Below are 27,963 nucleotides of genomic sequence, written 5' to 3'. Positions count from 1 at the left end.
CAGACAGCCCCATTTTGGCCACTTTGTCCCAGGACTCATTAATTCATTGGCCTGCCTTCTCCCAGCCATTAGAGGGCAGAACAGCGTGGGGGTCAGGATGGAGATCCATTGGCTGCTTACCCCCACCTTAGCCCCTCAACTTCCCTCTCTTTAACCTGGAATGACAGCCATCCCTAGCTCCAGGGTTGTGAGGATTTAGTGAGTTAATCCATTCGAGGCCCCAGCACCACCTTCGAGCTGCCAGGGGCTTAGCAGGTGAGGGTGTGACTGGGCCCACAGGTTTCCCTTCTGACAGGAGGGGCCAGGCTGGAGCCCGGCCGGTTGGGAGGTGGAGCAGGCAGCCCTCAGCCCTCCTGGGCACCGCCTCCTCAACGGGCCAGTCTCGGCCGGGCTGCAGGGCTGGAGATGCCCCTAATGGGCTAGTGGTCACTGGGCCACCCTGAGAAGCCTCCTTCACAAGGCAGGCACAGCCAAGAACAGGCCACCGCTCTTCCAGATAATGGCCCTACACTTCTCTCTCAGTGTTAAACCAGTCAGCCACACAACGTAGGGTTGTTGTGAGGTACACGTGCTTAGGCCCCACTGGCCCCTGGCCCCGCAGACTCTGGGCCCAGCAAGGAGGAAGCAGAGCCTCCTCCAGGAATGGTCTCTGTTGCCTTTAAGTGTGGAGTGGTGGATGGGAGGGCCAGCCCCCGGGTCACACCTGAGGACCCAGGCCCCCCAAGCGTCCTCCTGCAGCGCCACCGAGGGAGTGAAGGGAGATCCCGTGTGTGAAGGCCACCGGGGCCAGGGAGCGCGTGAGCACAGAGGTGACGTGAGGATTTCAGCGAGTCGTAGGGAAACACCCGGTCACTGTTGGCTGGGCTGACAGGCACTGGTGTCTCGTGGTTGGCACCTTCCATTCCAGCTCCTTCCTCAGATTCAGGTCCAGCTCTGTGCAGCCACGGAAGGAGCGGCGGGGAGAGGCCTCTCCCCAACATCCCCACCCCATAACAGGGCAGCCCCCCTCCCCAACGGGCCTCTCTCCCAGCCATCCCTCCAGGAATATCCGCCTGCCACCTGAGGTGCAGCCCTGCTCTGTGTCCTCACCAGCCACATTGGCACAGCCCCCGGCCCAGAGAGGCCGACAGTGGTGCTAATTGGCTTAATTAACTTGGCCCTGAGGGAGCTGCCCCAGTTGGAGGCCAGAGCCCAGAGTCAGCTGGGGACAGGCCCAGCCAAGTCAGAGCCATCGGTCACCGTCCACCTCAGGCCCTGCTGTCACAGGAAGAAGGAGTCGCTGTTGTCTGGGGGGACCGTACTGCAGCGCTGCCTTTGTAAGTTGTCTGCCCTTGTTTTCTGCTATAAGTGGTGTCATTCCACAACACGGCCAAGTCCAAGTTCAGGCAACGCGAGCAAATCAGAGGTGATGTCTGGTGCTGTTGGGCAGACCCCAGAGAGAAGGCACATCTTTCCGGTGTGCTCTTCGTTTGTCTCGTGAAAGGTAAACCCTGGCCAGGATAAAAACCGAACTAGTACCAGAGGGTTCATGGCACAAACCCAGCCTCTGTCCCTTCCCAGCCCCCAGCCGTCCAGCACCCCCCTCCCCAAGCACAACCATGGCCTTCGTTTCTTCCGCGTCCATCCCAAAGTGTTCCAACCGAGACAAGCCCGTGGGACCCCACGTGCTTCCTCCCTCACGCCCCCTTCCGTTGGCCAGTGTGGCTCCCCGTCTCTGCACATCTGCCTTTTTCACTTGCTCTTTCCTCTTCGTATCTCGGGGACAGTTACCATATTAGCACAGAGAAGGTGATCTCATCCTTTTGAACCGGCAGAGAGCAGTCTCTTTTGTCCTCCAGGTCATTAGGTTTTCACAATCATGGGGACCCGAGATCTTGAGAAAAAGGAAACAGGTCGGAATGTACAAGCGCAGTCTGGTTGGTTTTGTTAACCTGGAGTTAATGCCCTTTTAAATGATTGCTTAGAATTTGCCATTTAGAAACTACATCGGGAAATTGTTCCAGAAGAAAAAAATAAGAGCAAAAATGATTGATTTGACGCCCCAAACTGAATTCCATCGTACTCTATTCCCTTTAGACACAGCCTGGTGGCGCAGTGAGAGAGTCAGGCCTGCCGCAGAGATGTGTGCGGGCTTGGGGGTTGGGGCAGGACCTTGTACGGATGTCTCCTGGCGAGCCAGGCTCCCACCACAGAATCTCGAATGCCCCATCAGACTCCCAGAGGTCCTGGGAGCTGGGAAGGCAATGTTAGCACATGAACACAAAATTAAACAGTACAGGGAAGAAATAAATACTTGTGTTCTTTTGGCTTAACTTTTTAAAATATCTCTGTGCTTTTTCCTGCTTTATAAAAGTCATTGACACTTCTTTTTTTTTTTTTTTTTTTTAAGATTTTATTTATTTATTTGACAGAGAAAGACACAGTGAGAGAGGGAACACAAACGGGGAGTGGGAGAGGGAGAAGCAGACTCCCTGCCGAGCAGGGAGCCCGATGCGGGACTCGATCCCGGGACTCCAGGATCATGACCTGAGCCGAAGGCAGTCGCTTAACCAACTGAGCCACCCAGGCGCCCGTCATTGACACTTCTTAGAAAAGGAAGGAAGAGGGGCGCCTGGCTGGCTCAGTCAGAGGAGCATGCGACTCCTGATCTCAGGGTCGTGAGTTCGAGTCCCACATTGGGTGTAGAGATTACTTAAGTTTTTTTATTTATTTATTTATTTTTAAAGATTTTATTTATTTATTTGAGAGAGAGAGAATGAGAGACAGAGAGCATGAGAGGGAGGAGGGCCAGAGGGAGAAGCAGACTCCCTGCCGAGCAGGGAGCCCGATGCGGGACTCGATCCCAGGACTCCAGGATCATGACCTGAGCCGAAGGCAGTCGCTTAATCAACTGAGCCACCCAGGCGCCCTACTTAAGTTTTTTTAAAAAAAAGAAAGAGAGGAAGGTTGGAAGGAAGGAGATAAGTAGGGAAGTGGGTTGGTGGGTTGGTTGGTTGGTTAGAAGGAAGGTTGGCTCCGTGTGATTCGCGTTGAACAGCTTCTTCTGAGTGCTTGCAATGTGGCAGGCCTTGTTCCCAACACAGAACAGAAGGCTGCAGATGAGGTGAGAGTGGGACCACAAACACACAAGCGCCTGTGACAAACTGCCAGGAGATGAGCACAGTGAAGCAGCGCACAGGATTGGGTGATGGAGCACACCCGGGCTGGGAGGGGACACTAGAAGCTTGAGTGGTCAGGCGAGGCCTCCCAGAGGAGGCAACATTTGAGATAAGCTGGATAGATGAGAAGCTGCTATTCATGGGGAATGCTGGGGAGGGCAACTCCAGGCTGCCAGAAGAGCCAGTGCAAAGGCCCTGGGGCAGGACCGTGCCTGGCATGCTAAAGGAACATTGGGAGGCCTGTGTGGGAGGAGAGAAGGGCAGAGGCAGGGCGGGGCAGATTGCCAAGGATTTCACAGGCTGTGATGAGGCACATTTTTGGAAAGCGAATCCCCCAACGTACCCTTCCTTTGGAGCTGAGAGTTTGGTAAATTTTAATACATCAAACTAGGCTATGTGTAAGCTTTGTTTTCTAAAAATGATTTCACACTGTATATACCACTTCTTTATTCCTGTGACATACCGGGGAGAACCTCTTTCTGTGTTAGGTGAACCAGCTCCACTTCTCTTTAATAGCTAGATGGCATGATTCCGTGGGGCCTCGCTCTTCCCCTGCTGGCCAATTCTGTGTTTGCTTCACGGACAGGACCCTATTAAGTGTCCCCATATACTTGGCACACGTAGGTTCACACGGCCCTTTCTGAAGGACACATGCCCAGAAGCAGATAGAGTCCCTCGGGCCGAGAGCATGCACGTTTGAAAGTGTTCCGCGGGAGGGCGCCTGGGTGGCTCAGTTGGTTAAGCGACTGCCTTCAGCTCAGGTCATGATCCTGGAGTCCCTGGATCGAGTCCCTGGATCAAGTCCCTCGGGCTCCCTGCTCGGCAGGGAGTCTGCTTCTCCCTCTGACCCTCCCCCCTCTCATGTGCTCTCTCTCATTCTCTCTCTCTCAAATAAATAAATAAAATCTTAAAAAAAAAAAAAAAAGTGTTCCCCGGGTGGCTTTGTGCCCCTCCCAGAGGGCCAGCCTCATAAACAGTGTCCCTTTCTTGCCATAGACGGGCTGAAGTCCCGGCCTGCTCCCTCTTCAGGGAAGGTGGGCACAGCATGGGACATGCCCTGCACTGAGTCACAGGCTCCACCCCTCCTCCTTGCAGGGGATTCTGGAAAACTGTGAAATCCCTTTGGAAGGGGGAGGGCTGAGCCCCCTTCCAGCTCCCAGGGGAGGAACCATGTACTCATTGGGGTGTATGCTCTTCCTCTGTTTCACTGTGTATTTCTCTCTTTTGGCTTTAAAGCTTTTCATTTGCCAAAGAACACACTTCAGAGAGTACTGTAATGGAGCCAGAATTACCCTAGACCTGGAATTCTAATTTGGGGTGGAATACGACCTGACAGGGAAAAATTTGCCACCCTCTCTTCCTTCTTTTGTTAAAACCCCAAGGTGGCAGCTGAGAAAATGAAAAAAAAATGCAAACTTCAAAACATTCAGGAGCCCTAGACATCGTCTTTCTTCCTGGGTCCAAAGACTTTTTCTTTCTTGAGTTAACAAAATGACAAATTCCAGGTGTCACCTTTTTTTTAAACTAGTTTTTTAAATCATCATTATTGTTCTGGCACTTAATTATGGTAAAATAAATTGAGACAGTTCAGAAGGGTATCAGATGAAAAGTGACAGTCCCATTTTTCCAACTCCTAAAAAGATTCCTGACCTCCCAGGGGGTCATGTACCCACTGTTCATAATTTCCCCAGAACTTTTTCTTTGCACTTAAAAGAGTATTACTAAACCAAATGTAGTTATGCTCCCCACACACTATACATCTTTTTGTTTTAAGATTTTATTTATTTATTATTTATTTGGGGGGTGAGGGTAGAGGCAGAGGGAGAGAGAGAATCTCAAGCTTGATTCCGTGCTGAGTGTGGAGCCTGATGCGGGGCTCGATCTCACTACTCTGAGATCATGACCTGAGCCGAAGTTAGGAGTGGGACACTTAACCGACTGAGCCACCCAGGCGCCCCCCCATACATCATTTTTATGCCGTGTCTGTGATATAAACATGGCAGTCAAGTTCGGAGGTGACACCTGTGGGCTCTGCGGCCTGGTGGCCTCAGCTGGAATCCTGACTCCTCCACTCACACAGCCTGTGTGACCTTGGACACCTGTTGTATAGTTACTTGTTAATTGTGGGTCTCTGTGACTGGAGGTCAGCTGCATGTTCTCTGCTCTGTGTCCCCCGCCTGGAACAGGCACAGCCCAGGGCAGGTTCCCAGGAAATCTTGTGGGATGAATGAATGGAGAGAATAAATTTGATCCCTCTTCCGGCTCACCTCCAGCAGGTGAACGGGAGAAGGCTGCAGTCCCTTCCCCCGAAGGCAGCCAGCCTTCTTGGGTCAGGACCACTTTGAGAAGCAGGGTGAGCCTCCGCAAGGCCACTCTGACCCTCATCCTCTCATTCCAGGCAGGTGGACACCAATACAAAAAACGTCTTCGGGCAGCCACGGTTGAGGGCATCCCTCCGAGACCTCCGCTCCCCACGGAAGAACTACAAATCCACCATTGAGGACGACCTGAAGAAACTCATCATCATGGACAACCTGGCGCCCGAACAGGAGAGAGATGCGGGGGTATGTAGAAGCTGCCCCCCACCACACACACACACACAGAATCAGGTGGGCCAGGTAGTCGTGGGAGGGCGAGGGAGGAGTACAGAGCTCCCTGTGCTCACTCCGGCCTCCTCCTGCCCATGGCCTGCACCTGCAGCAGCGGCCAGCCCCACTTGTATGTAGGTGTATGTGGCTTCATAGCCAGAAGTCAGGTCGTCACATTAGTCAGGAGCCAAATCACAGTATAAGCCAGCCTCGGCAGGCAGGTTGGGGATTCCTTCCGCACTAGGGTAACTCACGTGACTGGAAAGGGATGCTCTTACTGGCTCTCGTGTCCCTCTCCTGGAGCCCAGGGTGGAAGCAGCCTCCACCCACCCAAACTGCGTGGACCAAGAGTGGGGGCGGGGTTCCAGGGGAAATTCAGGCTCTTGTTACCCAAAGGCAGGGGAACCATCAGGCTCCCTTAGTCCCTCGACACTGTCTGCTTCTCTCCATTCTTGTCCCCACCTACTTCTGGTTATTCGCACTCTTGTGGGACCCAGCTGTCCCCAGTGGTCCCCACCAATGACTGGATCCCATAAGTCCAGCTCCGGTCACACCGCCTTCCCTAACCTTCCCTGGAGCAGGAGGGTGGCGATGGCCTCTGGAGGGCCAGAGCCAGGTGGGGAGGGAGGAGGGGAAGAGGCATCCCAGGGGAAATTTGAGGTGCTTTGAGCAGAAAGGGGCAGAAACAGATGCTGGGTGGGTAAGACGCACAGCTGTCCGAGACGGGAAGACGCCTGTGAGGACAGTGACCGGGAGCCAGGCCAGGACTGCGCCGCGTGACCGTCCGTGTCTCTCCAACAGTCACCGCAGAAGAGCCTGCAGCGGACACTGTCCGATGAGAGTCTGTGCAGTGGGCGGCGGGAGCCCAGCTTGGCCAACCCCGCCGGCCTGGAGCCGGGCCTGCCCAGCGACGTGCTCTTCACCAGCACCTGCGCCTTCCCCTCCAGCACGCTGCCCGCCCGCCGCCAGCACCCCCACCCGCCCGGCGGCGGCAGTCCCACCACTGGCCCTGCCGCCGGCAGCGGCTTCCCGGAGAAGAAGTGTGAGCACGGGCGCACTGGGGCCAGCGGGGGGCTTCGCCAGGGTTGGGGGGCGGGCAGACAGACCACACTGGAGGTCACCAGTGGTGGTGTCAGCCGAGGTGGGGAGCTGGGGTGCGTCGGAGCTTCTGGGGGGTACTGACGGTATCACCCACAAGAGCAGGGGATGATTAGCCGAGCATCAGGGGGTCTCCTGGGGGCCACCTAGCTAGAAGTCTGGACTGCCCAAAGATGGGAGTCAGCTAGAGAAGGCTGCAGACAGGAGGGCCCCGAGGATCGGGCTTTCCCTTAGCTGCTCCCCCAGCCCCCTGCTCCAGCACCAAGCAGATGGTTTCATGAATGTTTATTTACTTACCTGATTCCCCCCAAGTCTGCCAGCGCTTGGAGGGAGAAGGTGTAAGGGTGTGACTCATCCATTCTTTTATTCACCCAGCAACTATTTACCCAGCATCCCCCATGAAGGGGGCACAGTGCACACGGCCCCCATCAAAGCCCATGCACCGGCTGGGGTGGGTCCTGCCTTCAGTGCTCCCTCCAGTCCCGTATTCACAACCCCAAAGGCTCCAAAACTGAGAAGCGATGCAGAACTTTGGGCCAGGCTCGTTGAGCAGCAGAACCCAACCCAGACGGCCATGTGGTGCAAGCGATCATCACTTCATTGCAGGTCACTGGCGTGACTACGGGGTGCTGCCCGGCCTTTCCGGGGCCATTGCAATAACACATGCGCAACACCCTCCAATGCAGACAGATCTTGACTTCAGAGATGTGTCTACCCCAGGGGTTTTGGCTGAGCCTGTGTCCCGTATCACTGAGGTGGAGTCTCCCCAGAGCCTGCTCCCACTCCGTCCCCGGCTCAGCTCAAGGCGAACCTGCCCCTCACCACATTACACTGAGACTCAGACGCATTAATAAGTGGAAGACACTTAGCACAATCCCTGATCTATGCAGGAAGCACTGAAAAGCACTAGCCGTTTATTATTTTGTTGGTATTCTTCCGTCTGGAGCAAGCATTTTAATCCCACCGTGAGTCAGGCTTGCACCTCGGGACTGGCGAGCAGGGTTAGGACAGAGTATTAACAGGGACCTTCTAAACCCCAAAGCCTGGCGGGGCTGGGCGTCGAGCAGGGTCAGCGTCAGACCACGCAGTTCAGAGCCAAGGGCCACTGCCAGCGAGTGTGAGCGCGAGCCAGGCGTGTCTCGCTCTGAGCCTCCGTTTCCCCCTCCACAACACGGGGGGGCATCACAACACCTCCTCCCGGCTACGGGGTGATGGTCCCGTAGCGCACCCAGCATGGTCGGGCCCTGCCTTTCCTGCCTGAGTCACCTCCTGACCTCTCTGTCCCCTCCCCTTTGGCAGCTGGGAGGCGGCAGCAAGCTGAGGCCCCACATGCAGCTGCTGTCGCTGTCACTCCCAACACCCGGAGCCTTCAGGGGCCTCTTTCTCTGCCCCATCTCCCCACGGCGACCCTGCCGCCACCAGACACTGGCCACACATTGACAGCCCGGATTTCTATCTGCGGCCTGGGCTTGCCTCCTCTGCGCCACACCTCCAGGAGCAAACTTGTGGCCCACCCCCGCCTCCCCATCTCTGAAGTCACCCTGCACCGTTCTCTCTGGCCCACGCTCACCTCCCCTCTTCTGGAAGTACTTTTGGTTGCATGTAAAAAATCACTCCAGGACCTGCTACTTGTTCCCGTCCCCCACCCCCACCCTGCCCCAGCCTCACCCCGGCCGGTCCACTCTCCCCGGCAGCCTCCTCACCACCTCCCTGCTCTCCACCCTCACACGGTCTGGCCTCCACACGCAGCCAAGGGGAGCCTTTGGCTCCATCCCACTCACAGTAAAAGAGTCCTCCTGACCTACGAGGCCCCACACGGTCCAGCCGTGTCACCTGTGACTGTGCGTCCCACTGCTCTGTCCCTCTCATCCCGTCCCCACCCACATAAACACCTGACACACCCACCCCCTTACCTGCCAGCATTTGGCATCTTCTGATGATGGTAACGTGTTTACTCAATCGTATGTGCTATTGTAACAATTATATAGCATTATAGAGCTACCCAGAAAGTAAAACAGAATGGATGAACGTCTTTGTTTCCTTCACGTTGTCATCCTCCCCCCATCTCCCCTCTCCGCTCTTCCTACCCAGCCACCATCTCTGCCTCGGAGCTCTCGCTGGCGGACGGGCGGGACCGGCCGCTGCGGCGCCTTGACCCCGGGATGATGCCCCTGCCTGACACGGCTGCTGGCCTTGAGTGGTCCAGCCTGGTGAATGCAGCCAAGGCCTATGAAGGTAGGCACCTTCCACCCAACCTGGTCCGATCCCTCCCCTGCTGCTTTGTCCTAGAAGGATCAATGGAGGGCCTTGGGGCTCTGAAGTGGGGCACACGCAGGATCCGGAATTAGGGGGAGCAGAGTTCACATCCTGCCCTGTCTCTTGCTCACTGTGCAGTCCTGGGCAAGTGTATTTGCCTGTCTGATCTGCAGAACAGGAACGTGCCTGGGGCTGCAGTGAGGATTACATGAAAGGCCACCGTGTGTAAAACATGTCAGACACAGAACGAGCCCTCAACAGATGGCACCTTATATCACATCACAGGGCAAACTTGTAATCATCCAAACTGTGTTTAGATTTGCTTTGGCTGCAAGCGGCAGGAAACCCAAATTAACAATGACTTAAACCTGTTTTATGCAGGTGAAAATTCCTGGGGTGGGGGGGGGTCTAGGGCTGGGCAGCAGTTCCATAAATGCATTAGGGGGTACAGGCTCCTTGCACCCTCTGCTCTGCCATTTCCAGGGGGCCTCACCCTCACGGTCCAAGATGGTTGCTAGAGCGCAGGCCACCGTGTTCAGCTCCGAGCAGCAGGAGAGAGGACACAGCCCCAAGCCTGACACTCCCCCTACGCATACTTGCCGTGGGCCAGGGCATTGCACAGAGCCGTACCTCATGGCTCCAGGGCAGGCTGAGAAATGAGGCCCTATGCCCAACGAACGTTTGGGATTTGTTCTTACGGAAAAAGGGAAAACAGATAATGAGGGACAGCTAGCACTTTGCCATTTCCTTCCCGTGTGACCTTGGGCAAGCAGCTTGATCTTTCTAAGCATCAGTTCCTCATCTGTACAGTGGGACCCGTGGTGATTCCTGACCAACCCGAACATATTCTTCTGGCTCATTTTTCCATCTTTTAGACAATAGCTTTGCTGTCCTTCCTTCAGGAAGCCCTCCCTAATATCCCCTAGTCTGGATTAGGCACCTGCCCTGGGCTCCCCCAGCCCTGCCCACTCAGGGCCACTGCTGCCCAGTGATGGGTCTATATTCCCCACTGGCCTGGGAGGGCAGGACCTGGGGCCATCTCCGTCACTGCTAGGTGCCCGGCATGGGTCTGGCTCAGAGCAGGATCCCTTAAACCAGACCCATAGGGTACGTGGCCTTCCTATTTCCATGTTTGGGCCAGTCCACATCTGGCAGGTGGCCTGGAGAAAGCTTCCCTCCTTGTCTGCTCCTGTTGGTCGCTTCCATCCTACCCTGCAGCCTCTCCTGGTCTCAGGGCAAAGACGGTCAGGCGTCCGGGTGTGGCCGGGTCCAGCCTCTGGTCTAGCCCTGCCTTCCGCTCCCTTGGGAACCATCAGCAGGGGCCCAGTGCTGCAGGTAAACTTGACCCTTCGGAGCCCTGACACGCAGTGGCGGAGAGGGTTGCTCTGCGGCACTTGGAGGAGGAGGTGACACGGCCACGGTGACATTACAGAGCATCTCCATGGAGCCAGCACTTGACCGCCTTACAGACATCACTTCTAAGCTCTGGTCTCAGGGATGCGTAAGGATTCCCGTTTACAAATGAGGAAACTGCGGCTCGGCCGCCAGAGTCCCCTAGCTGGCCAAGGGCACACAGGGTCAGGATTCGAACCCAGGCCTGAATGACCCTCCAGAAAGATGGGCACAGGAAGCAGATCACTGTGGAAAAGGAAACTCAGATGCTCTTATACTTTTGTACATACGCTCAGTCTCTCTCCTCATTGAGGCAAATTTGGGTCGTAACTCACTGAGCTGCAGAGACAGAGTTGGATGACCCCAAGCCGCTCCCTGAAGACCCAGATGCCACCAATAGCTGTAGTATTGTGTTTGGAAGGCAGAGCTGTCCAGACACTGGGCCCCAGCTGTGGGCTTCTGGGAGGAGCTGGGGCAGCCAGAGCCCCCTCCCCCGCAGCCACCCCGTTTACACTGCCCCACCCCCCACCTTGCCTGAGGAGCCAGCACCACCCCGTGAGAAAGCTGGGGGAGCAGGTTGGTGGCGCATCAGAGTCCCCCAGGGAGCTTTCTCCTCCTCCTCTTTGAAATTAATAAATGAAGCCCAGCAACCACACAGAAGGTTAGGTGATGGGTGATGGGGGACGGTGTAGCAGAAAGGCCTGGAAGGAAACACACCCAAGGCCACAGTGGCAGTTACCTCCCTGTGGAGCAGGGAGAGGGGCCGTCAGCGGAAAGGAGTCAGGGTTGTTACAGCTCGCTGTGAGCTTGGTCTGTTTCAGGGACAATGTATGGACGTTATCCTGTGTGATCTAAACAAATGGAAAAGACTGAAGGCATTATTGTTAACTTCGGCAGGTGTATTCGTGGCGTGGTTGCTGTGGCATAGGGAAGCTGCTGCAGGGGAGCTACAAAGATACCTGGGGTTTGCTTCAAAATGTTCCAGAAAAAAAAAAAGTAAAGGGGATCACATCTTGTGGTGCTAGAAAGTAAGGAAGTGTTTTAGCAAGGGGCGGGGGGCATGTCAGGGGTTCATAGGAGCCATCCCGAAGAGCTCCCAGTGGCTGAAGTTGGAGCAGTTGAACAGCAAAATAAATAACAGCAGCATTGGATTCTAACCCAAAGAATAGAACAAATGTCCATGAGTCCATACTCCTCTATCAGTAGGTAAGTGAATAAACAGACGGTGGCTAGGACAGCTCTTACTTATAAAAGGATCCCAGTTAATCTAGAAGGAATGAGGGAAATGGAAAGTCATCATTAAAATAGCACAGATGTGATTGATGATTGCTAAAATTAGTGGGGAGACTTTAAGCAGAAGCAGGGTGTTTCCATAGCCTCAAAGTATCTACCCCAAGATACTTATGAATGATTGCGCAGTCCCCAAGTGCTTTCATACTGTCCCTCCTGGAAGTGGGGCTTCATTCCCCTTGCTGTTGGGAGTGGGCTGGACTCAGGGTCTCACTCCTAACAAAGTGACTTAGACGGGAACAATAGTAACTTCACAATGGAGAAAGCCGGTGGACGGCACCTTAACCCAAGGGAGCAAGGTCACCACTGCTGGTTAACAAGACACATCAACATCTGGGCCACCTGGGTGCCTTGGTCAGTTAAGCGTCTGCCTTCGGCCCAGGTCATGATCCCAGGGTCCTGGGATCCAGCCCCTGGCCGGGCTCCACGCTCAGCAGGGAGCCTGCTTCTCCCTCTCCCTCTGCCCCTCCCTCCACTCATGCTCTTTTTTTCTCACTCTCTCTCAAATAAATTTTAAAAATCTTCAAAAAAAAATAAAATAACTTAAAAAAATGTCAGAACAGGAGTCGGGGGCCTGCCTCTGCCAGGTGTCCAGCTTGTACCACCAGCTCCTGGTGGTACCTCTGCCCGAGGGGCATGCAGGGGGACCCGGCTCCTGGTTTTCTGTGCCCGTGTATTCCGTTGTCCGGCTGTCCCCGGGCTCACTGAACCAGGCGCTCGCCGAGGGCTTACAGAACACCTCCAAGTCCCCGCTTAAAAATGCAGGTACTCGGGCCCCATCCCCAGGGCGAGTCTAGGGCGAGACCCCAGAATCGGAGCTTTAACAGCCATGGGATTTCTTTTCTCTCTTCAATATGCATGGTATTCTCTGTCTTGCTTCTCTTTTCGCTTTTGAAATTTCAGACATTCTCAAAACCACGAATCCCCAGGAACTCCTCACCCAGCTTCAACCCTATCCACTTGGGGCCATTTTTTTCATACCATTTACTTGTTGGTGAAACCAGGTCATTTATGCCGAATTTGGGTGGTTACTCTCTCACGCTGGCATTTAACTTGTTTCTATCCCTTGAATTTTGTCTAAACCAGCCATTGGGTCTAGAAGCTTGCTCAGAATCAGGATGGGATTTTTGTGTGTGTGTCACTTGATTTGGTTTTGGGGTAGATACCCATCCTAAATGCCTGTGTGATCGAGCACAAGTGATTGAGAATGTTGGGGTGGTTTGGCTGGGAGGTGTGCGGGGGAAAGGTGGTTAGGCAGGGGGCAGTGGGGGGATGCACGGGGGTGGAGGAACGGGGAGCTCTGCTGACCCCTCCTCCCCTCTCCCCCCCCCCCCCAAGCAGTGCAAAGAGCCGTCTCGCTTTTCTCTCTCAACGACCCAGCTCTGAGCCCGGAGGTCCCACCTGCACACAGTCCTGTCCACAGCCACCTGAGCCTGGAGAGGGGGCCCCCCACCCCCAGGACCACCCCTACCATGAGGTGAGTTTTCCCTGGAAACACCTGGAGGCCGGCAACCTGGGTCCCTACAACGCAGACTCCCGCCCAGTGAAAGAGGGGCCACAGACTGGGGGGGACACACCGGGACCCAGTGGTGACCGAGTCCAGGTTAGCCCCATCCCCATGGATGGAGACAATGCTGTAATCAATACAGTCAGTTCACTTCTAAGTCGTGAAGCTGTAAGGAGTGCCCCCCACTGCACACTGCACCGTGGTCCCTTCCTCCCTCTTTCATCTCCCCCCGTCTGCTCTTGGGTCCCCTCTGCACATGCCTGAATTATGCAGACAGTCACCTCTCCCCTGGCAGCCCAAGCTGGGCTCTCTGTGGACCCAGGAGCTGGGCTGTCCGTGGACCCAGGAGCTGGGACCCAGCGGGGACAGAGGGGGACAGAGGAGGACAGGGAGGCAGACCTCTCGCATCTGTCCTCTTATGTTTAGTGCAACATATCTGACTGCACTCGCTTGGCTTACATGTACATCAGTGGTGCGCTGTACTTTATGGGCAAGTGAAGGGATTTTCGAGAGAAATTTTGACTCTTCTGGGTTTTCCTGACTCTTCTTTTTTTTGACTCTTCTTCACACCCCTCTTTCACTGGCTTTAGAACTCAACCTCCACCAAAGATGTGGCCCGACTGTAATCACAGGAACGAGGCGGCTGCAGATGGTGCCGCTGCAGCAAGGGGGGCAGCGAGGGAGGAATGGGCTGGGTGTGGGAATGGCAGGACTGTGGCCCGGGGCAAGCTCCCCGCATTCCCTTCACCCCTGCGCTGGTGACCCTCTCCCACCTGCCTCCTACCTCCCCTGCAGCTGCAGGTCCCCAGGATCCAGGACCAGGGAGGGGGAAGAAAGGGGCGGGAAGGCAGGCGGCCGAGTCCTCTCCCCTCTCTCCCCCTTCTGGTCTGCTGCAGCCCACCCCCCTCCCTGGCACCCCCACTGTGCCCCATGGAGCCTGCTGGAGGGAAGGGGCTGCCCACTGTCCTCTGCAGGGGCCCAGCAGGCCAGGGCTGGGGGACTGCACAGAGGAGGAGCCACAGGCTGGGCTCCCTGCTCTGTCCACCGGTAAGGACGTGGTGACCTCCCAGACCACTTTGGGCCAGGAGCTGTGTTACACTGAGACTGTGCCCAACACAGGGTAGGCTCTCCGGAAGGGCGACGCTGTCATCATCTTTGTCAGCGTCCTTTATTATCGTCCCCAAGGGCAGGCCCTCCTGTTCCGTTGCCCATTGCAGATGCAGGGCCCAGGTCTGCTGGGTGCTCAGTGGATGTCTGCGGGGCAGGCTTGTATTGTGCTCTGTGAGGTGCTCACACCCGGGAGGAATTTCTTGCTGAAGTACACGCATGATCTGTGCCTGGGGGGAGGGCACACTTCGGGGCAGGCACGCACACAGCCTTCGACAGGCGGCCACAAGCCCCGCCCACATCCACAGATCCACAGCCCCCATCCACATCCACAGATGGACCCTCTCTGGGTGGAGCACAGCAGGGAGGAGGGCTGGCTTCAGGCTTCCCCCAGAGCCCCTCCTCCAGACCCCCTCAGGACCCCAGCAAGAACAGGGCTCCCCAGAGCTTGAGGGGCCAGAGGGTCCTGGCCCCCCTGTTCCTCCCCGGCTGTGGGTCTGGAACCCTCCCCCCAGGCCTGGGGGGCCTTGAGTCTCACCCTGTCCCTTGTCCTTCCAGCGAGGAGCCTCCCCTGGACCTGACAGGCAAGGTGTACCAGCTGGAGGTGATGCTGAAACAGCTGCACACCGACCTCCAGAAGGTAAGGCCGCTGGGCAGCCAGGCCTCCGCTGTGCGCCTCCCTGTTCCGCTTCCCAGACGCGCGCGAGGCTGACGCACCTGTCCCCACCCCACCCATTCTAGGGGAGACCGCCCAGCTTTGAATGTAGTCATGAGCAAGAGTAGAAAGCGACAATACCAAAGTCTGGTAATAAGCACATGGAGAGAACTCTCCTAAATTGTTGGAGGAAGAACAAATTGGCCCAACCTTTTCGGAGGGCAGTTGGAGAATACTTATAAAAAAAAAAAATGTGGCTGGGTATCTTGTCAATCCCGCAGTTCTGCTTGTGGGAGTTTGTCCAGCACAATTGCAAGCATGGGGCCAGAGATCCATGAGCAGGGATGTTCACTGATGCTCTGTTGGCAATAAAAACTTGTCGCCAGTGCAGCTGCCCCCCCCCCCCACAGGACAGTGGTTATATAAAGGACAGGACACCCGTGCCATGGAATATTCTGCAGCCAATTAAAACACTAGCAGGAATCTGCATATTTACTGACATGCAAAAGAAGTCTAGTCACTCAAGTAGAAACTAAACAAGCTACAGACTACTGCCTAGAACATTATCATACTTGAAAAAAAAGTTTAACGTCCATGGGTCAGAGTGTTATCTAGAAGGCAGCATTCCAAATTGTTCGTTGTACTTACCTCCAGGATGTAGAAGGAGGAGGAGAGAAGTAAGGGCAGAGGACTTCTGTTTGGTACTTTATATACTTCGGGGTAAAAGAAAGGTGGCAGAATATACCGTGCGAGTCTCAAGCGCAGGAATCCTAGGGGCCCAGGTTCCAACCCCCCCCGTGTAATGCTGTGTGACCTTGGACAAGTCAGCTGCCTTGGGATGTCACAGAGCCTGGAAGGGCACCTCAGAAGGGCCAGCGAAGCCCATACAGGCAGCCCGCGTCCATCCGCATCCCAGCTCCCCGCCTGCTCTGCTAGGCTGGGTTTCCTCTCCCTCCTGGGAACCTGAGGCTAACAGCAGTCCCGAAGTCCGCGGGTGGCCGTGAGGGTAAACTGAGGTGATAATGATTACAGTGAGGTCTGTGTTCTAAGAGTTGAGGGGGACGGGTCCAGAGAGATGAGACCATTTGCCCAGGGTCGCTCAGCTGCCGAGCGGCCGAGCTGGGATTCGAACCGTGGCCGCCTGGCTCTGCACACCCGCTGACGCCGGCCCCGCCCCACAGGAGAAGCAGGACAAGGCCGTGCTGCAGTCCGAGGTGGCCAGCCTGCGACAGAACAACCAGCGCTTGCAGGAGGAGTCGCAGGCCGCCAGCGAGCAGCTGCGCAAGTTCGCCGAGATCTTCTGCAGGGAGAAGAAGGAGCTCTGACGTGGCCCCCTGGCCGGGCCGGCTGTGGGCTCCCGCCCTCCCATCTCCCTCAGCTCGCTGCCCGGTTGCGGGTGTGACCGAGATGACGCAGCCAGGGCCCCACTGCCCTCCTCGTGGACACGGAGACCCTGGACGGCAGCAGGCCTCACCGCTCCTCCGGCCCCACAAGGTGACCCGGTCTCAGGCCGCCCCTCTGAACTGCCAAGCTCTGGCCCCTGGACACTGGACCGCGCCCACCCCGGCCCCCCGGGGATGGCCCCTCTAGCCTCTTCCTAGGACCAAGCCATCAGAAGCCATAGGAAGAGGAGAAGGGAGGACCAGAGTGTGTCTCCAAACCCCACAGCTCCGGGAGTTCACAAACCAGGTTTCTTCACGGCGTACAACAGAGTTTGGGCTTGTGGGGTCAAGCCCCCTGCATGAGAAATGAGTGTGAGACTGGCCTGAGCTTCCCCCAGGCCCCAGAGAGCGGAGGTCCTGTGCGGACACGGGCCGGGGCTCCAGAAAGCACGGACGTGACCCCCTTCCAACCGTATTCTTCCAAAAAGCCACCAGGAGCACTTTCTTAGAGTTTCAGTTCTTTTCTTGGGACCCCAGGATGGAGAGAGGAAGCCCCAGCATCCAGAGTCAGCTTCTCTGAGGGGAAACTCTATTTGCATACTCGGGACCGTTTCTGCAGTCTTTTCTGTCAGCCCCTCGACCGACCGCCAGAGGCCTACAGCGCCTGGGCCGCTCCACCACCTTCCATCTCCCGCGCAGGCCTGGGCCGTAAGGGCCCATCTCTCCTCCCCAGCCCCGCCAGTAACAACCACACGGCCAGGGCCTCTTCCGGGCACCAGGAGGGGCTCCACGCAGCCCTCGGGTCAGGGCTGGAGAGAAAACAGCCTTCGGCTCCTCTCTGGTTTTGTTCTTCCTTCGCAAGCGGACGTCCGGACACCCTCACTGTGCTCCCCGGGGAGGCAGGAGGGCTTTGCCGTATGAACCCCCACGGGACGCTGGTTCTCTCAAGGCAATAAGGGGCAGCTTGCCAGTCGGCCAGGCCAGAGCGGTACTACGCTGTTCACCCAGGAAACAGAGTTTCTTTTTTTTTCCTTTAAAAACAAAAAAGAGATATATATATATATTTATTTTTTCATGTAGAGTTGCGCCAGAACAAGTCTGTATGGCCACAATCTGTGGATTCCCCCCAACCTCAAGCTGAGGATCAAGGGGTGTCCCCCACGGGCTGGGACTCAGTGGGAGGACTCCCGAGGGATGCAGTCAGGGGGAACAGGCCACTGGACTTCCCCGTTTGGGGAGGCCCCAGGCAGGGGGAGTTGGCCCCGCTGCAGGCAGCACTCTCTGGGCTGGAAGCCAGCACCAGGTGGCCCAGCCCTGGTGCAGAGACCCCACCGCTTTCTCTTTGGGGCCAGAAACCTCAGGGAAGGGGGCTGTGGGGACCGCAAGGGACACAGGCACTCGGAGGGGTGCCAGGCTGGGCCAGCAGGGGCAAGAGGAAAGGGCACGCTTGTCTCCCTGCGATCCACCTCTGACCCCAGGAGCGTGGCAGTCGGGCAGAAGCCCTCAGACCTGCCGTCTCTGTCCCTCACCCTCACCCTCACCCTCAGCCGCGGAGTGAGAGGGCCTCAAGGTGGGGCCCGCTTGGTCCTCAGCCCTGGCCAACTACTGTGATGTCTCTGCCCCCTGTCCCACCCCCTTTTTGGAAGGGCTGTCCAGAACCCGCCCCACCGCCCTTTCCTCAGACCCTAACCTGGAGGCTGCCCCCTCCCCCGCTCTTTTTTTAAGTTCTCCTCACATCTTCGGATCATTCGAATCATTTTGGGGACCTAATCATGTACATTGACAAGTGTAAATTATGATTTTTTTTTTTTGGTTTTGTTTTCTGTTATTTTTTTTTAAGGATCTCTGCAAAAGAAATCTATTTAATTTGAGGTTGGTGTTTTATCTGAAGGCTTGAAGATAGCAGGGGTTTTTTTTTTCATATGTTGATCTGTTTCATTTGGATTTTTTATTCTTTATTGTCTTTTTTTTTTTTTCCCCTATCCCGGTCTTGAGATTTTTCTGGCATGTTTCTGGAGGTTTCAAAGGAAATAAATGTTTCATAGAAATGGCTTGTGTGTTCACTAGCTGGGCAGCTGCCTGGAGTCACTGATGAGAGGGTGTGGTCCAGCGTCAGCCCCCTCCTCCTGTCCCCCTTGTCCCAAACGCAAACTCACACACACACACTCTTTCCTCAGCACCAGCCTCGCAAACTTCCTTTCCTTGAAACCCAAATGACAGGAACCCAGCACTCAGAAGGTAAAAAGTCCTTAAGTTGAACAGAGGGAGAGGTTGCACCGAAGAAACCATTTGTAGCAGCCAGAAAGCCAGACCAGGCCCACGGAGTGTGCCGGTTTTAGATTTAATGGTCAAACTTTTAAGAATCTGGAGGTAGTACAGACAGCCGGATTTCCAGCTTGGTAAATCCGTCCTCGGCAGCGGGACTCCGAGCCAAGGGGCCCCCTGCCTCCTTCCCCTGAGGCCTCCCCAGGCCACACCCTCCCGGCGCTGGCTAATTTGCATGGCCCCGCCCTCATCGGTGGGAGGAGGCCGCCTGCCGCCCGCCGTCCGGTTCGTGGTTTCGGGTGCAAATCAGCCCCTGCTTCCAGGCCAGGGGGGAACACAGTGAGGCGGGGTGCCCCATAACCTCGCCCCTGGGCCAGGCCTCCCTCTAGGGCCTCTCGTGGCCCGGCTCCTCAGCTGCCCTGATGAAACACTCGCAGTTTGACCTGGGGATCAAGGTCCCACTGATTTTCTGAATCTCAGAATTCCACGTGAAAATCCAAGGTCTGGCCTCTTGTGGGAGAAGCAGCCCAACCTCGTGACAGGGCTGGCCAGGTGGCTAAGTCTTCCTGACCCACCTCACCCCCTCACCTGTCATTGGGTCTTCCATCTCTGAGCTAAAACCTGATGCTTCTCTGACTCAGCCTCTCCCCTCCCCGCCCCCGAAAAAATATCTTTTTCCAAAACGGGCATATAGCCTTTTTCCAGAGGAGGTGGACCAGCTATTTCCACATCTCCTAAAAATTCTAGAGTGTTCCAGACACTCTCCCAGTCTCCGCCCTCCTTGAGGCCCCATCCTCTCCCCGTGCCGCCCTTCCCCCACCAGCACGGGAACGGTGGAACAAGCTGTTCTCACATCCTCTCCTGGCGCCTGTGACACACACCAACGTCCAACGCCCCGCAACTCGCACCCACACTGGTGCCCTGCTGGTCCCGTCCCCGTCTTGCCCCAGTTTTTGCCTTCCGCGGCCACGTCCCGATCTCTCCAGCGGGCGCCCTCTTGGACCCTCCGCCAGTCTCGCCCTCCCGCCCATCACCCCTGGCTCGGTCCCCAGCCAACCTCTGAAGCCCTTCATACCTTTGGCTCTCTCCACATTTCTCTATTGTCCCCTAAATTCTTTGTCCTCTCCCCTGAAGTCTCATCTCTGTGTCATTGTCCTGGGACTCTACCTGTCCGCAGATCCTGTCTCTCTCTCTCCCCAAATGTGCTTCCCTCTTATTCTTCTGTCTCTCTCCTAATTTATGTGCCCGGGTTCTCTGCCTCCCCTCATCGAATCTCTCCTGCTTCTCCAGATCACTCTCGACTTCCTCCTTCTGTCTCTCCCTGGTGTGTCTGCTATTTTTTCTTACTATTATTTCCTCTCCCACTGAATCTCCATCTCTCTTCTGTTCTCTCCCCCCACCCCCACCCCCGTCACTCCTGTGGCTCGCTCTTCTACCTCTCTCTCCAGATCTATTTCTTCCCTCTCCTGCTCTTGTTCCGATTCTCTATAAATGTGTGGCTGTGTGTCTGCCTCCTGATCTCTCGGTGTCCTGGTTCTCTCCTCATCCCACCTCACCCAAATCTGCTTCCCTCCCAACATCCCTGGAATGGAGGACCCCAGGGGAGGTCGGAGGTGGGGGGGAGGATTGGGAGGAGGTGCTCCTGGCACCCCCGCCCCCTACCCTAGCCCGGGAGGGCGGCCTCCTCATCTTTCCATCCCTTCCCCCCCCAGGCCCCAGCTCCCGCCTCCCCCCTCACTGCTGCTCGCTGCAGCTGCAGCAGTCCGTTGCCAGGGCAACCCCAGCTGGCTGGGGCGGGCCCCCCCCCCCCCCCCCCCCCCCCCCCCTGGGGGGGGGGGGGGGGGGGGGGGGGAAAAGGCAGGGAAGGGGGGGGGGGGGGGGGGGATGGAGGGAGAGGGAGGTCGGGCCCGCTCCAGCTGTTAACCTCGGTCAGTTCTCCCTCAACAAGGCCCCCCTCTCCCCTTCATGGCGATGCCCCCCCAGTCCAGCCTGGAGAACGAGGCAGTCGTGGGCAGAGGGGTCAGGCCCAGTTTAATACACAGAACAAGTTAATTCACAGCAGAGGCAGGCAATAAAGGAGACTCGTTTACAAGGGGGGGGGCATGCCCGGATCGGGGGAGACCCCCCAAGCCCACCACCTCCCCCACTTGCAGTCTCAATTTCCCTTTTTTTTTTAAACCCGAACAACAAACACACACAACCACAAGAAACAACCACGCCCCCTCGCCGCCCCCAAAATGGCCAGCGAGTGGGGCAGGGGGGCAGCCCGGCCTGGCCGCTGGGGAACTGGAGCAGGGGAAGGAGGAAAAACTAGTCCGTTGCAGAGTCTGTGCTTCTCATTCCAGCAGGCGCTGGGCAGGGGCCCGCCTGCCCCCCGCCCCAGCCGACGCCCACCAGCCACGGCGGGGCCCAGCCACGGCAGGCTCAGAGCGGGCAGGGCGGGGCTCTCAGGGAGGGAGCAGGAACGGAGTTCAAAACCATGGTTCACGTCATGCAGTATCCACGGTGGGCACCAGGAGGGGGGCGAGGGTGGACACCACACCCACCTGCCCTGGGCACACGGGGGGAACGGTGCCCACTTGGGGTGAGGAGGTGGGACAGCTGCAACTCCAGAAACTGGGGGGGGGGGGCTGCTAGGCAGGAAGCTGGCATAGACTGGTGCCCAGTGGATGCGCTCAGCAGGGCCCCCACCACCCAGCCAGGCCTTAGAGGACTCTTTGTATATATTAATCTTTTTTCTTTTTTTTTTTTTTTTTAACTTTTTGACTCTTTCTTTAGAAAAACGCTGTGTCCGTGCCCCGGGCTGGCATCTACCGCCCCTCATGCCCGCCCAGAGGCGGGGTATGGCTTTGAGGGGACCAGAAGCCCCTGGTGCCCATTTGCCAAGGGATGGGGAAGGAGGGAGGAAGGGAGAGGGGCCCTGCTGGGCCCACCAACCCACAGGGCAAACATTCCACTTGCACAGAGGGAAGGGGGTGGCCCAGCCCCCTCTCAGGCTCCCCCTCTCCCCCTCCCGCTGTGGGGCACTGAGGGCGGGAGAGCGTGGAGGAGCTCCCAGAGGCAGATCGGGAAGCACCACCCCAGAGGTCCAGGTGAGCCAGAGCCAGGCCTAGGTGAGGGTGATGTAGGCAGAGGCCTTCTCTTTCAGGTGCCGAAGACAGAGGTGACAACTCCAGCTCCCTGGGGGGGCGGGGGAGGACAGGGAGTTAGGCCCAGGTCCCAGAAGGGCTGGCCCAACTCCCTCCCAACCAGCAGACACAGTCCTGGGTCTTCACCGGCAGGAAGACAACTTTTCAACCCCGCCCCCCGCCCCCCCGTGTGGTGCCCACCTCTTCTCTCACCTTCCGGGGGCTCCGCCATGGGGGGGCTCAGGCAATACATGTGGTAACCCCGATCGCAGTCGTCACAAAACAGCAGCTGGTCCTGGGGGGTGAGACCCGCCCAGCTGGCACCCTGGGGGCACGGGCACCAGAAACCGGGGTGGGGGGGCTGGGGCAGGGGTAGGTCACGGGGGCTGGGGAAGGTGGGCCCTCCCACGAGAAGGGGCTCCGAGCAGGTCTTTGCAGAAGCGGCTTGGCCCGGCACAACGCCCCTGGGGTCTGCCCGTTTGCAGCTAGCTCCTAGGCCGGGCTTTATGGATTCTGTGGAACACTTAAAAGGACACCCAGATGGTCTGCGACCGGCTCTGGAAGCCATGGATGTGGGTTCGGGTCCTAGCTGGGGGACCTCGGGCAAGTCACTTCCCCGGTCTGAGCTCGGTTTCTTCTCTGTGAGGCGGGGACAAGAGCACCTACCTCCGAGGGCGGTTGGGAGGAGTCAGAGAGCTGGAGAGCACTAAGTGCTAAGTGCCGGGCTCAGTTAATGGACACTAACAATAACAATAATACAGGTTACGAGTGCTCCCCAGGGAGGGGCTCCGGGGAGCGGCTTTAGGCCCCGCGGGCGTGGGCGGGCGGAGGGGCGGGGCGGAGGGGCGGGGCCCTCCAGGGGGCGTGTCCCGGGGGCGGCGCGCACTCACGTCGTTCTCCGAGGTGCCGCACAGGCTGCACGACTTGCACTCGATGCACTGCCAGCGGTAGGTCCGCACGGCCGCCGTCATGTTCACCGTAAACTGTAAACATGAGGGGTGTCCTGGGGGCCGAGGGGCAGGGGTGCGGTTAGGGGTCATCATGCCCCTGGGGGCCGCTGAGCCCCGGGGAGGAGATGGCTCGGCACCCCCCGCCCCCCCACCCCTGACTGCGACCCCGCCCCGCTCGCGGTGCCCCCGCGACCACACGCTTCCGTGGCCACCAGGCTCCTACCCAGCCACCATGGTAACCACATTCTGCTCCCCGGAATACCATGGCAACCGCATTCCATTACCCACAGTGCTGTGGCAACCACCTTCTACCACCCACAACACCCGGGCAGCCACATTCTGTTAACCACTGGCTGAGGCAGCCACATTCCATTACCCACAGCAGAATGGCCAACAGGTTCTGTTAACCACAGTAACGTGGCAACCACAGTCTCCCAGCCACGGCGCCATGGCAACGGCCTGCCACACTGGGGTCCCCACCCTCTGGGTTCCCTGCAGCCCAAGCCCATTGCCCAGGAGACCCCAGCAACCAAGGTCCTTCTGACACTACCGTGCGATGCCGTGCGATGCCAACCCCCTGGCCGTCCCACTGTCCTGGCGCAGAGATGCCCTCGGCCACTACCCCAGGGCCACAACAGCTACAGGCCACGAGACCCAGTCGCCATGACAACCGTATGGCACTCCCGTAATACCATGACAACCGCAAGTCATTACCCACTGTGCTGAGGCAACCACAGTCTATTAGCTACAAGCCCACCTGGGAAGCCACGTTCTGTGAACCACAAGTCCATGGCAAGCGCCGTCGGTCATCCACGGTACCCAGACGGTGGCCATCCATCCATTACTCACTATCACACTCCACTACCCACAATGCCTCGGAGGCCTGCTTTCACGACCCCTCGTGCCATGACGAGCGCGGGCCACGAGCCGCAATGCCATGACAACCACTTCCTGTTATTCCCAGAGCCTCTCTGGCCCCCCTCAGTGTCCCACAGTCCTCCGCAGTGGAGTCCACGCCACCAGCTCGGGGGTGTCACCCCCTCCCCGCCCCACCCCCACCCCTGGCTGCCCCGGCCGCACTTCTCTGCCTCCCACCCTCCAGATCTGGACTCCTGGGGTGCCCTCCACCCCGGGCCCCAGCAACCTCGGGTGGGGGTATCACCTGATCGCCCACAGTCAGCACAGGAGATGAGGTCCTCAGGACACCCCGTCTTCTTGGACCCACCCAGGCAGAAGTCACAGTAACCGTTGGGGATGACAGTGCCGTCGGGCGCCTTCTTGGCTGAAAGACAGCAAACGGCGGTTGGTGCAGGCAGGCCGGGGCACCTAGTCAAAGGCTGCTGTGGAAGTCAGGGCAGAGGGAGGCGTCCCTACCTGTGTGTTTCCTCTGTGCCTCAGGGACCCAGGCCAATTCTTTGTAAAACTCTGGGGTTGGGGGGACAGAGAGAGGGGCTCTCACCATAGGCAACGCTCCACCCTGCCCCCAGCCTCAGCCCCAGGGGTGGACCCCTTTTCCCAGGCAGGAGGGGGCGGGTAGGGAGAGAGAGTAGCTACCCCCGAGCTGTGGCCAGGAGCAGAATACTCGGGGACCCAGATAATTCTCCTCAGGAACCCCGAACTCTCTGAGGACAACTCACACATCCTCTTTTTCTTAGGTAAAACTGCAAAGAACAGCTTTCGGACAAGCCCCCTGCTTCCCCATTCACACACACTTCTACCAGACAAACCAGCGCCACCTGAGCCCCAACTAGATGAAAACTGGGGACACCACTGGCCAAGATCTGGCATGGAGACAGACATTCAGAAGAAAACTCCTGAACACAGAGGTGCCTGGAGGTGGAGTGGGGACGGGATGAAGAGACTGCCCTCTCCCACCAGGAGACGGGTGGGAAGACAGTTTCTCCCCTGGCAGAGCCGCCCCCCGAGCCCTCCCCCACCCCTCAGCTGTCAGGGCTGGCATGGGATTGGCACGGGCAGGCGCCGAGGGCTCCCAGGCCACAGACCCTGCCCCTCAGCCAAAGCCTCAGCGAGAAGGGAGAAAGGGAGGCAGGGAGGGAGGGGAGTCATCTATCACCCCCCCTCCCCAAGCTCTAATTGAAACAATAAATCAGACCCAGAAATATTATGCCCGGGCCGGGAGCGAGGGAGAGATGGTTGGTTGCCATGGCAACCCCAGAGTCAGCATCCCCATGGTCGGTGGGGGGAGGGGACCGCTGAGCTGGAGATTTTCCAGAAATGTCTAATGTGCCCCCTCCCTCCCAGGCTCCTCAGCCCCCACTCCCAGGGTCCCTCACTACCCCACGGCCCGCCTGCCTGCTCACGTTTGTGGTTGTTTTTCCGGTGGAAGGGCAGGGCGTGGCGCTCGGCGTTCTCCTCCCCCTCCTCCTCAGCCAGGTGGGTGTGGGTGTAGTGGTAGCTGAGCCCTGGCCGGTTCTTATACCGTTTCCCACAGACTGGAGAGCGAGCAGGGAGGGCTGGTCAGCCCTCCCAGCCCAGGTGGCCTCCACCCTGGCCTCGGGGATCACGCCTCCCGCCCTCTGCCAGAGGCCTGAGCATCCCCTCCCACCGGGCTCTAGAACGGGAGGGAGGGGGCCGGCAGGGGAGAGGTCTCTAGGCCCCACTCTCTCTCTTTCCCCCTCTTCAGAAGGACTCACTATCACAGACATACGGCTTGTCTCGGTCCTCCAGGGAAGCGGTGTCCTGGCGTTTCCGGAGACCCCCGATGCCATATGCCTGGGGGGGAAGAGTCGGGATCAGGGGCCAAGAAAGGGAGGGAACTGAAAGGGCTTTCATCATCTGAGCCCGAAAGGTGAACCGCAGCTCTGCCACTTCCTAACTATGGGCCCCGACCTCTCTGACGTTCGGTTTCCTCATCTGTAGTGTGGGCATAAAGATGGCTGTAACCCACTGTACTATCTCTGCGTTGCAAAGGGCTTAATAATATCTGAGCCTCGGTTTGCTCCTCTGTAAAAATGGGTCTAACCCCCTCCCCCCTTCAGGCTGCTCTGGGGATTAAATGAGGTCAGACTGGGGCAGGGCCTGACCATTGTGCATGCTCAGTACATGGGGCCTGTCATTGAAGAGAGGGATGGGCGCCTGGGTGGCTCAGTTGGTTAAGCGACTGCCTGTGGCTCAGGTCATGATCCTGGAGTCCCGGGATCGAGTCCCGCATCGGGCTCCCTGCTCAGCAGGGAGTCTGCTTCTCCCTCTGACCCTCCTCTCTCTCATATGCTCTCTCTCTTTCATTCTTGCTCTCTCAAATAAATAAAGAAAATCTTAAAAAGAAAAAAAAAATGAAGAGAGGGATGATGGAGAAGAACTGGGCGGCAATACCTTTCCTTTAGCCCTGTTCTTCCTCCTGGGAATGTCATCCTCCAAGTCTTCCACCTCGAGATCATGTGGAAACTCCAGCAGCTGCTGTTTCTGGGCACCAGGAGAAGGGAGATTGAGGTCAAGAAAATGGGGGATGCTGTCCTGCTTTTTGGGAGTTCTGGACACAGCTGGAGACTGGGGGGAGCAGGGCACGTCAGGAGGTCTTCCAAAAAGAGAAGAGGTGTGGAAGGATGGAGACTTAGGATGCCCAAAGGCCCTAGGGAGCCGGGGGAGTTTGCAGAGCAGGACCAGGATGAGCCAGGGCAGGTGGCCGGGGTGAGAAGGCAGCTGGGGCCCCTGAGGGGTGGTCCCACCTGGCAGTCCATAATGGTCTCCTCCTCTTTCAACTCAATCTTCTTCTCCCCGGTCTCAGCACACAGTAGCGCCTCAAGGACTGGCCCTTCCGGGAGGCCACCCTCCTTCTTCAGGGGTGCCTCACAGTCTGGGGACAAGGCCATGGTGGGGTCAAGTGGGGAAGATGTCCCTGGAGGATTCCTCAAAAGCCCAGGTCGGGGGTGCTTCAGGAAAGAGGCTTTCCCACACTCGACCAGCGACAAGACTCAAAGATGCAATCATACACCGTGGGAAGGATGCTGAGACCCCGGGAAAGGCCCAGCCAGACACTCAGACCCGCTCAGAAGGAGACACGGCCAGACCCTCACTTACACCTGGATGCAAACGGAGAGATACAGATACTCAACCAGGGGGCACATGGGAGATACCGACTGATCATCTTGAGACAGCCAGACACACAAAGGAAGAGATACACCAGACACATGGAGGAAACACATCCAAACCCTTGGAGACACCCGAAGACCATCAGATAGAGACATTAAACCATCAGCTATCCCTAGATCCACATAAGGAAGACACAGCCAGACCCAACCCTACACCTGGACACCCAGGGGGCAGAGACAGACATACCTAGGGAGAATCACTCAAACGGATACACGCGGACATACACAGGGGAGGAGACACCCAGTCCCTCCCAGGCAGACAGACACACCCAGAAAGACAGCCAGGTGGACACGTCAATACACCTGGACCCACACAGACCCTTGGATGCACCTGGACAGGGGAAGAGAAACAGCCAGTGACTCTGATAGTCCTGATCACATCCAAGAAGTGACGAAGCCTGACACTCTTGCTGGACCAGCACACAGGGGCAGAAACACTCCTAATACACTAGCCACTAGGGGAAGAGATCCTCCCAGACATTCCAAAGCATCTGGCCACTCAAAGGAAGAGACAGCCAGACACCCTGATACACCCAGACACACTCAGAACAGCGGGATACTCTGTGAGACCAGACACACACAAAACTAAATAAACCCTCAAGTACTCTTGGAAACACCTAGAAAAGGACACAGACACTTGGATACACTCCAGTGCAGATGGAAAGACACTCTGACACATCCAGACACACGCGGGCACCCATAGGAAGAAATCCAGCCAGACACCACACATCCCAGCTCACCAGGGAAGATCCACCGAGACACACATAACAGATATCACTCTGCCCCCGGATACACCTGGGCCCAAGTAGGAGAAGATACAGTCCAAGTCCAAGCCCAGACACTCAGGGAAAACTGGAGAAGGTCTGGGCTATACCCAGACACACACTTGCAGACACTCGCTAGGAGGGAAATAAAGGCAAATGCTCAGATCCACACTGGCTGGGGGCACTGAGGGGGGGGCCACCCCGGACGCAGCTCCACCCACCGATCTTGTACTCGCAGGGCCGGAGTCTGGGGTCCTCCAGGATGTTGAGTCTCCGTTTCTTTCTCCAACAGCGCGCGGGGTACGTGTAGATCT

General features: G+C 57.4%; 2 protein-coding genes across 4 annotated transcripts in view; one reads left to right on the top strand and one right to left on the bottom strand.

The window, feature by feature from the left end:
- The window catches only part of SIPA1L3 (signal induced proliferation associated 1 like 3), a 227,363-nt gene extending 208,882 nt beyond the window's left edge, over positions 1-18,481 (top strand). For 2 of the 3 annotated variants that reach the window (XM_035023460.1, XM_035023459.1), the window contains 6 exons: positions 5,557-5,722; positions 6,548-6,788; positions 8,936-9,079; positions 13,124-13,259; positions 14,955-15,036; positions 16,233-18,481. In XM_035023460.1, the coding sequence (XP_034879351.1) occupies positions 5,557-5,722; positions 6,548-6,788; positions 8,936-9,079; positions 13,124-13,259; positions 14,955-15,036; positions 16,233-16,376 (913 nt within the window). In that variant the 3' untranslated portion in view covers positions 16,377-18,481. The remainder of the gene's footprint in view (positions 1-5,556; positions 5,723-6,547; positions 6,789-8,935; positions 9,080-13,123; positions 13,260-14,954; positions 15,037-16,232) is intronic. The other variant, XM_035023461.1, reaches the window with a different exon arrangement.
- Positions 18,482-20,848: 2,367 nt separating this feature from the next.
- The window catches only part of DPF1 (double PHD fingers 1), an 8,741-nt gene continuing 1,626 nt past the window's right edge, over positions 20,849-27,963 (bottom strand). The window contains exons 3-12 of the mRNA XM_035023881.1: positions 27,871-27,963; positions 26,463-26,590; positions 26,110-26,199; positions 25,431-25,509; positions 25,098-25,229; positions 24,151-24,201; positions 23,939-24,058; positions 22,717-22,829; positions 22,040-22,121; positions 20,849-21,878 (exon numbers count right to left, since the gene is read on the bottom strand). Coding sequence (XP_034879772.1) covers positions 21,808-21,878; positions 22,040-22,121; positions 22,717-22,829; positions 23,939-24,058; positions 24,151-24,201; positions 25,098-25,229; positions 25,431-25,509; positions 26,110-26,199; positions 26,463-26,590; positions 27,871-27,963 — 959 coding nt within the window. The 3' untranslated portion in view covers positions 20,849-21,807. The remainder of the gene's footprint in view (positions 21,879-22,039; positions 22,122-22,716; positions 22,830-23,938; positions 24,059-24,150; positions 24,202-25,097; positions 25,230-25,430; positions 25,510-26,109; positions 26,200-26,462; positions 26,591-27,870) is intronic.

This window comes from Mirounga leonina, unplaced genomic scaffold (assembly GCF_011800145.1).
Source record: "Mirounga leonina isolate KUSES-001 unplaced genomic scaffold, KU_Mleo_1.0 Mir_177, whole genome shotgun sequence".
In the NCBI taxonomy this organism is placed as follows: domain Eukaryota; kingdom Metazoa; phylum Chordata; class Mammalia; order Carnivora; family Phocidae; genus Mirounga; species Mirounga leonina.
The sequence above is the reverse complement of the archived record's forward strand: the minus strand, read 5'-3'. Positions and strand labels throughout refer to the sequence as shown.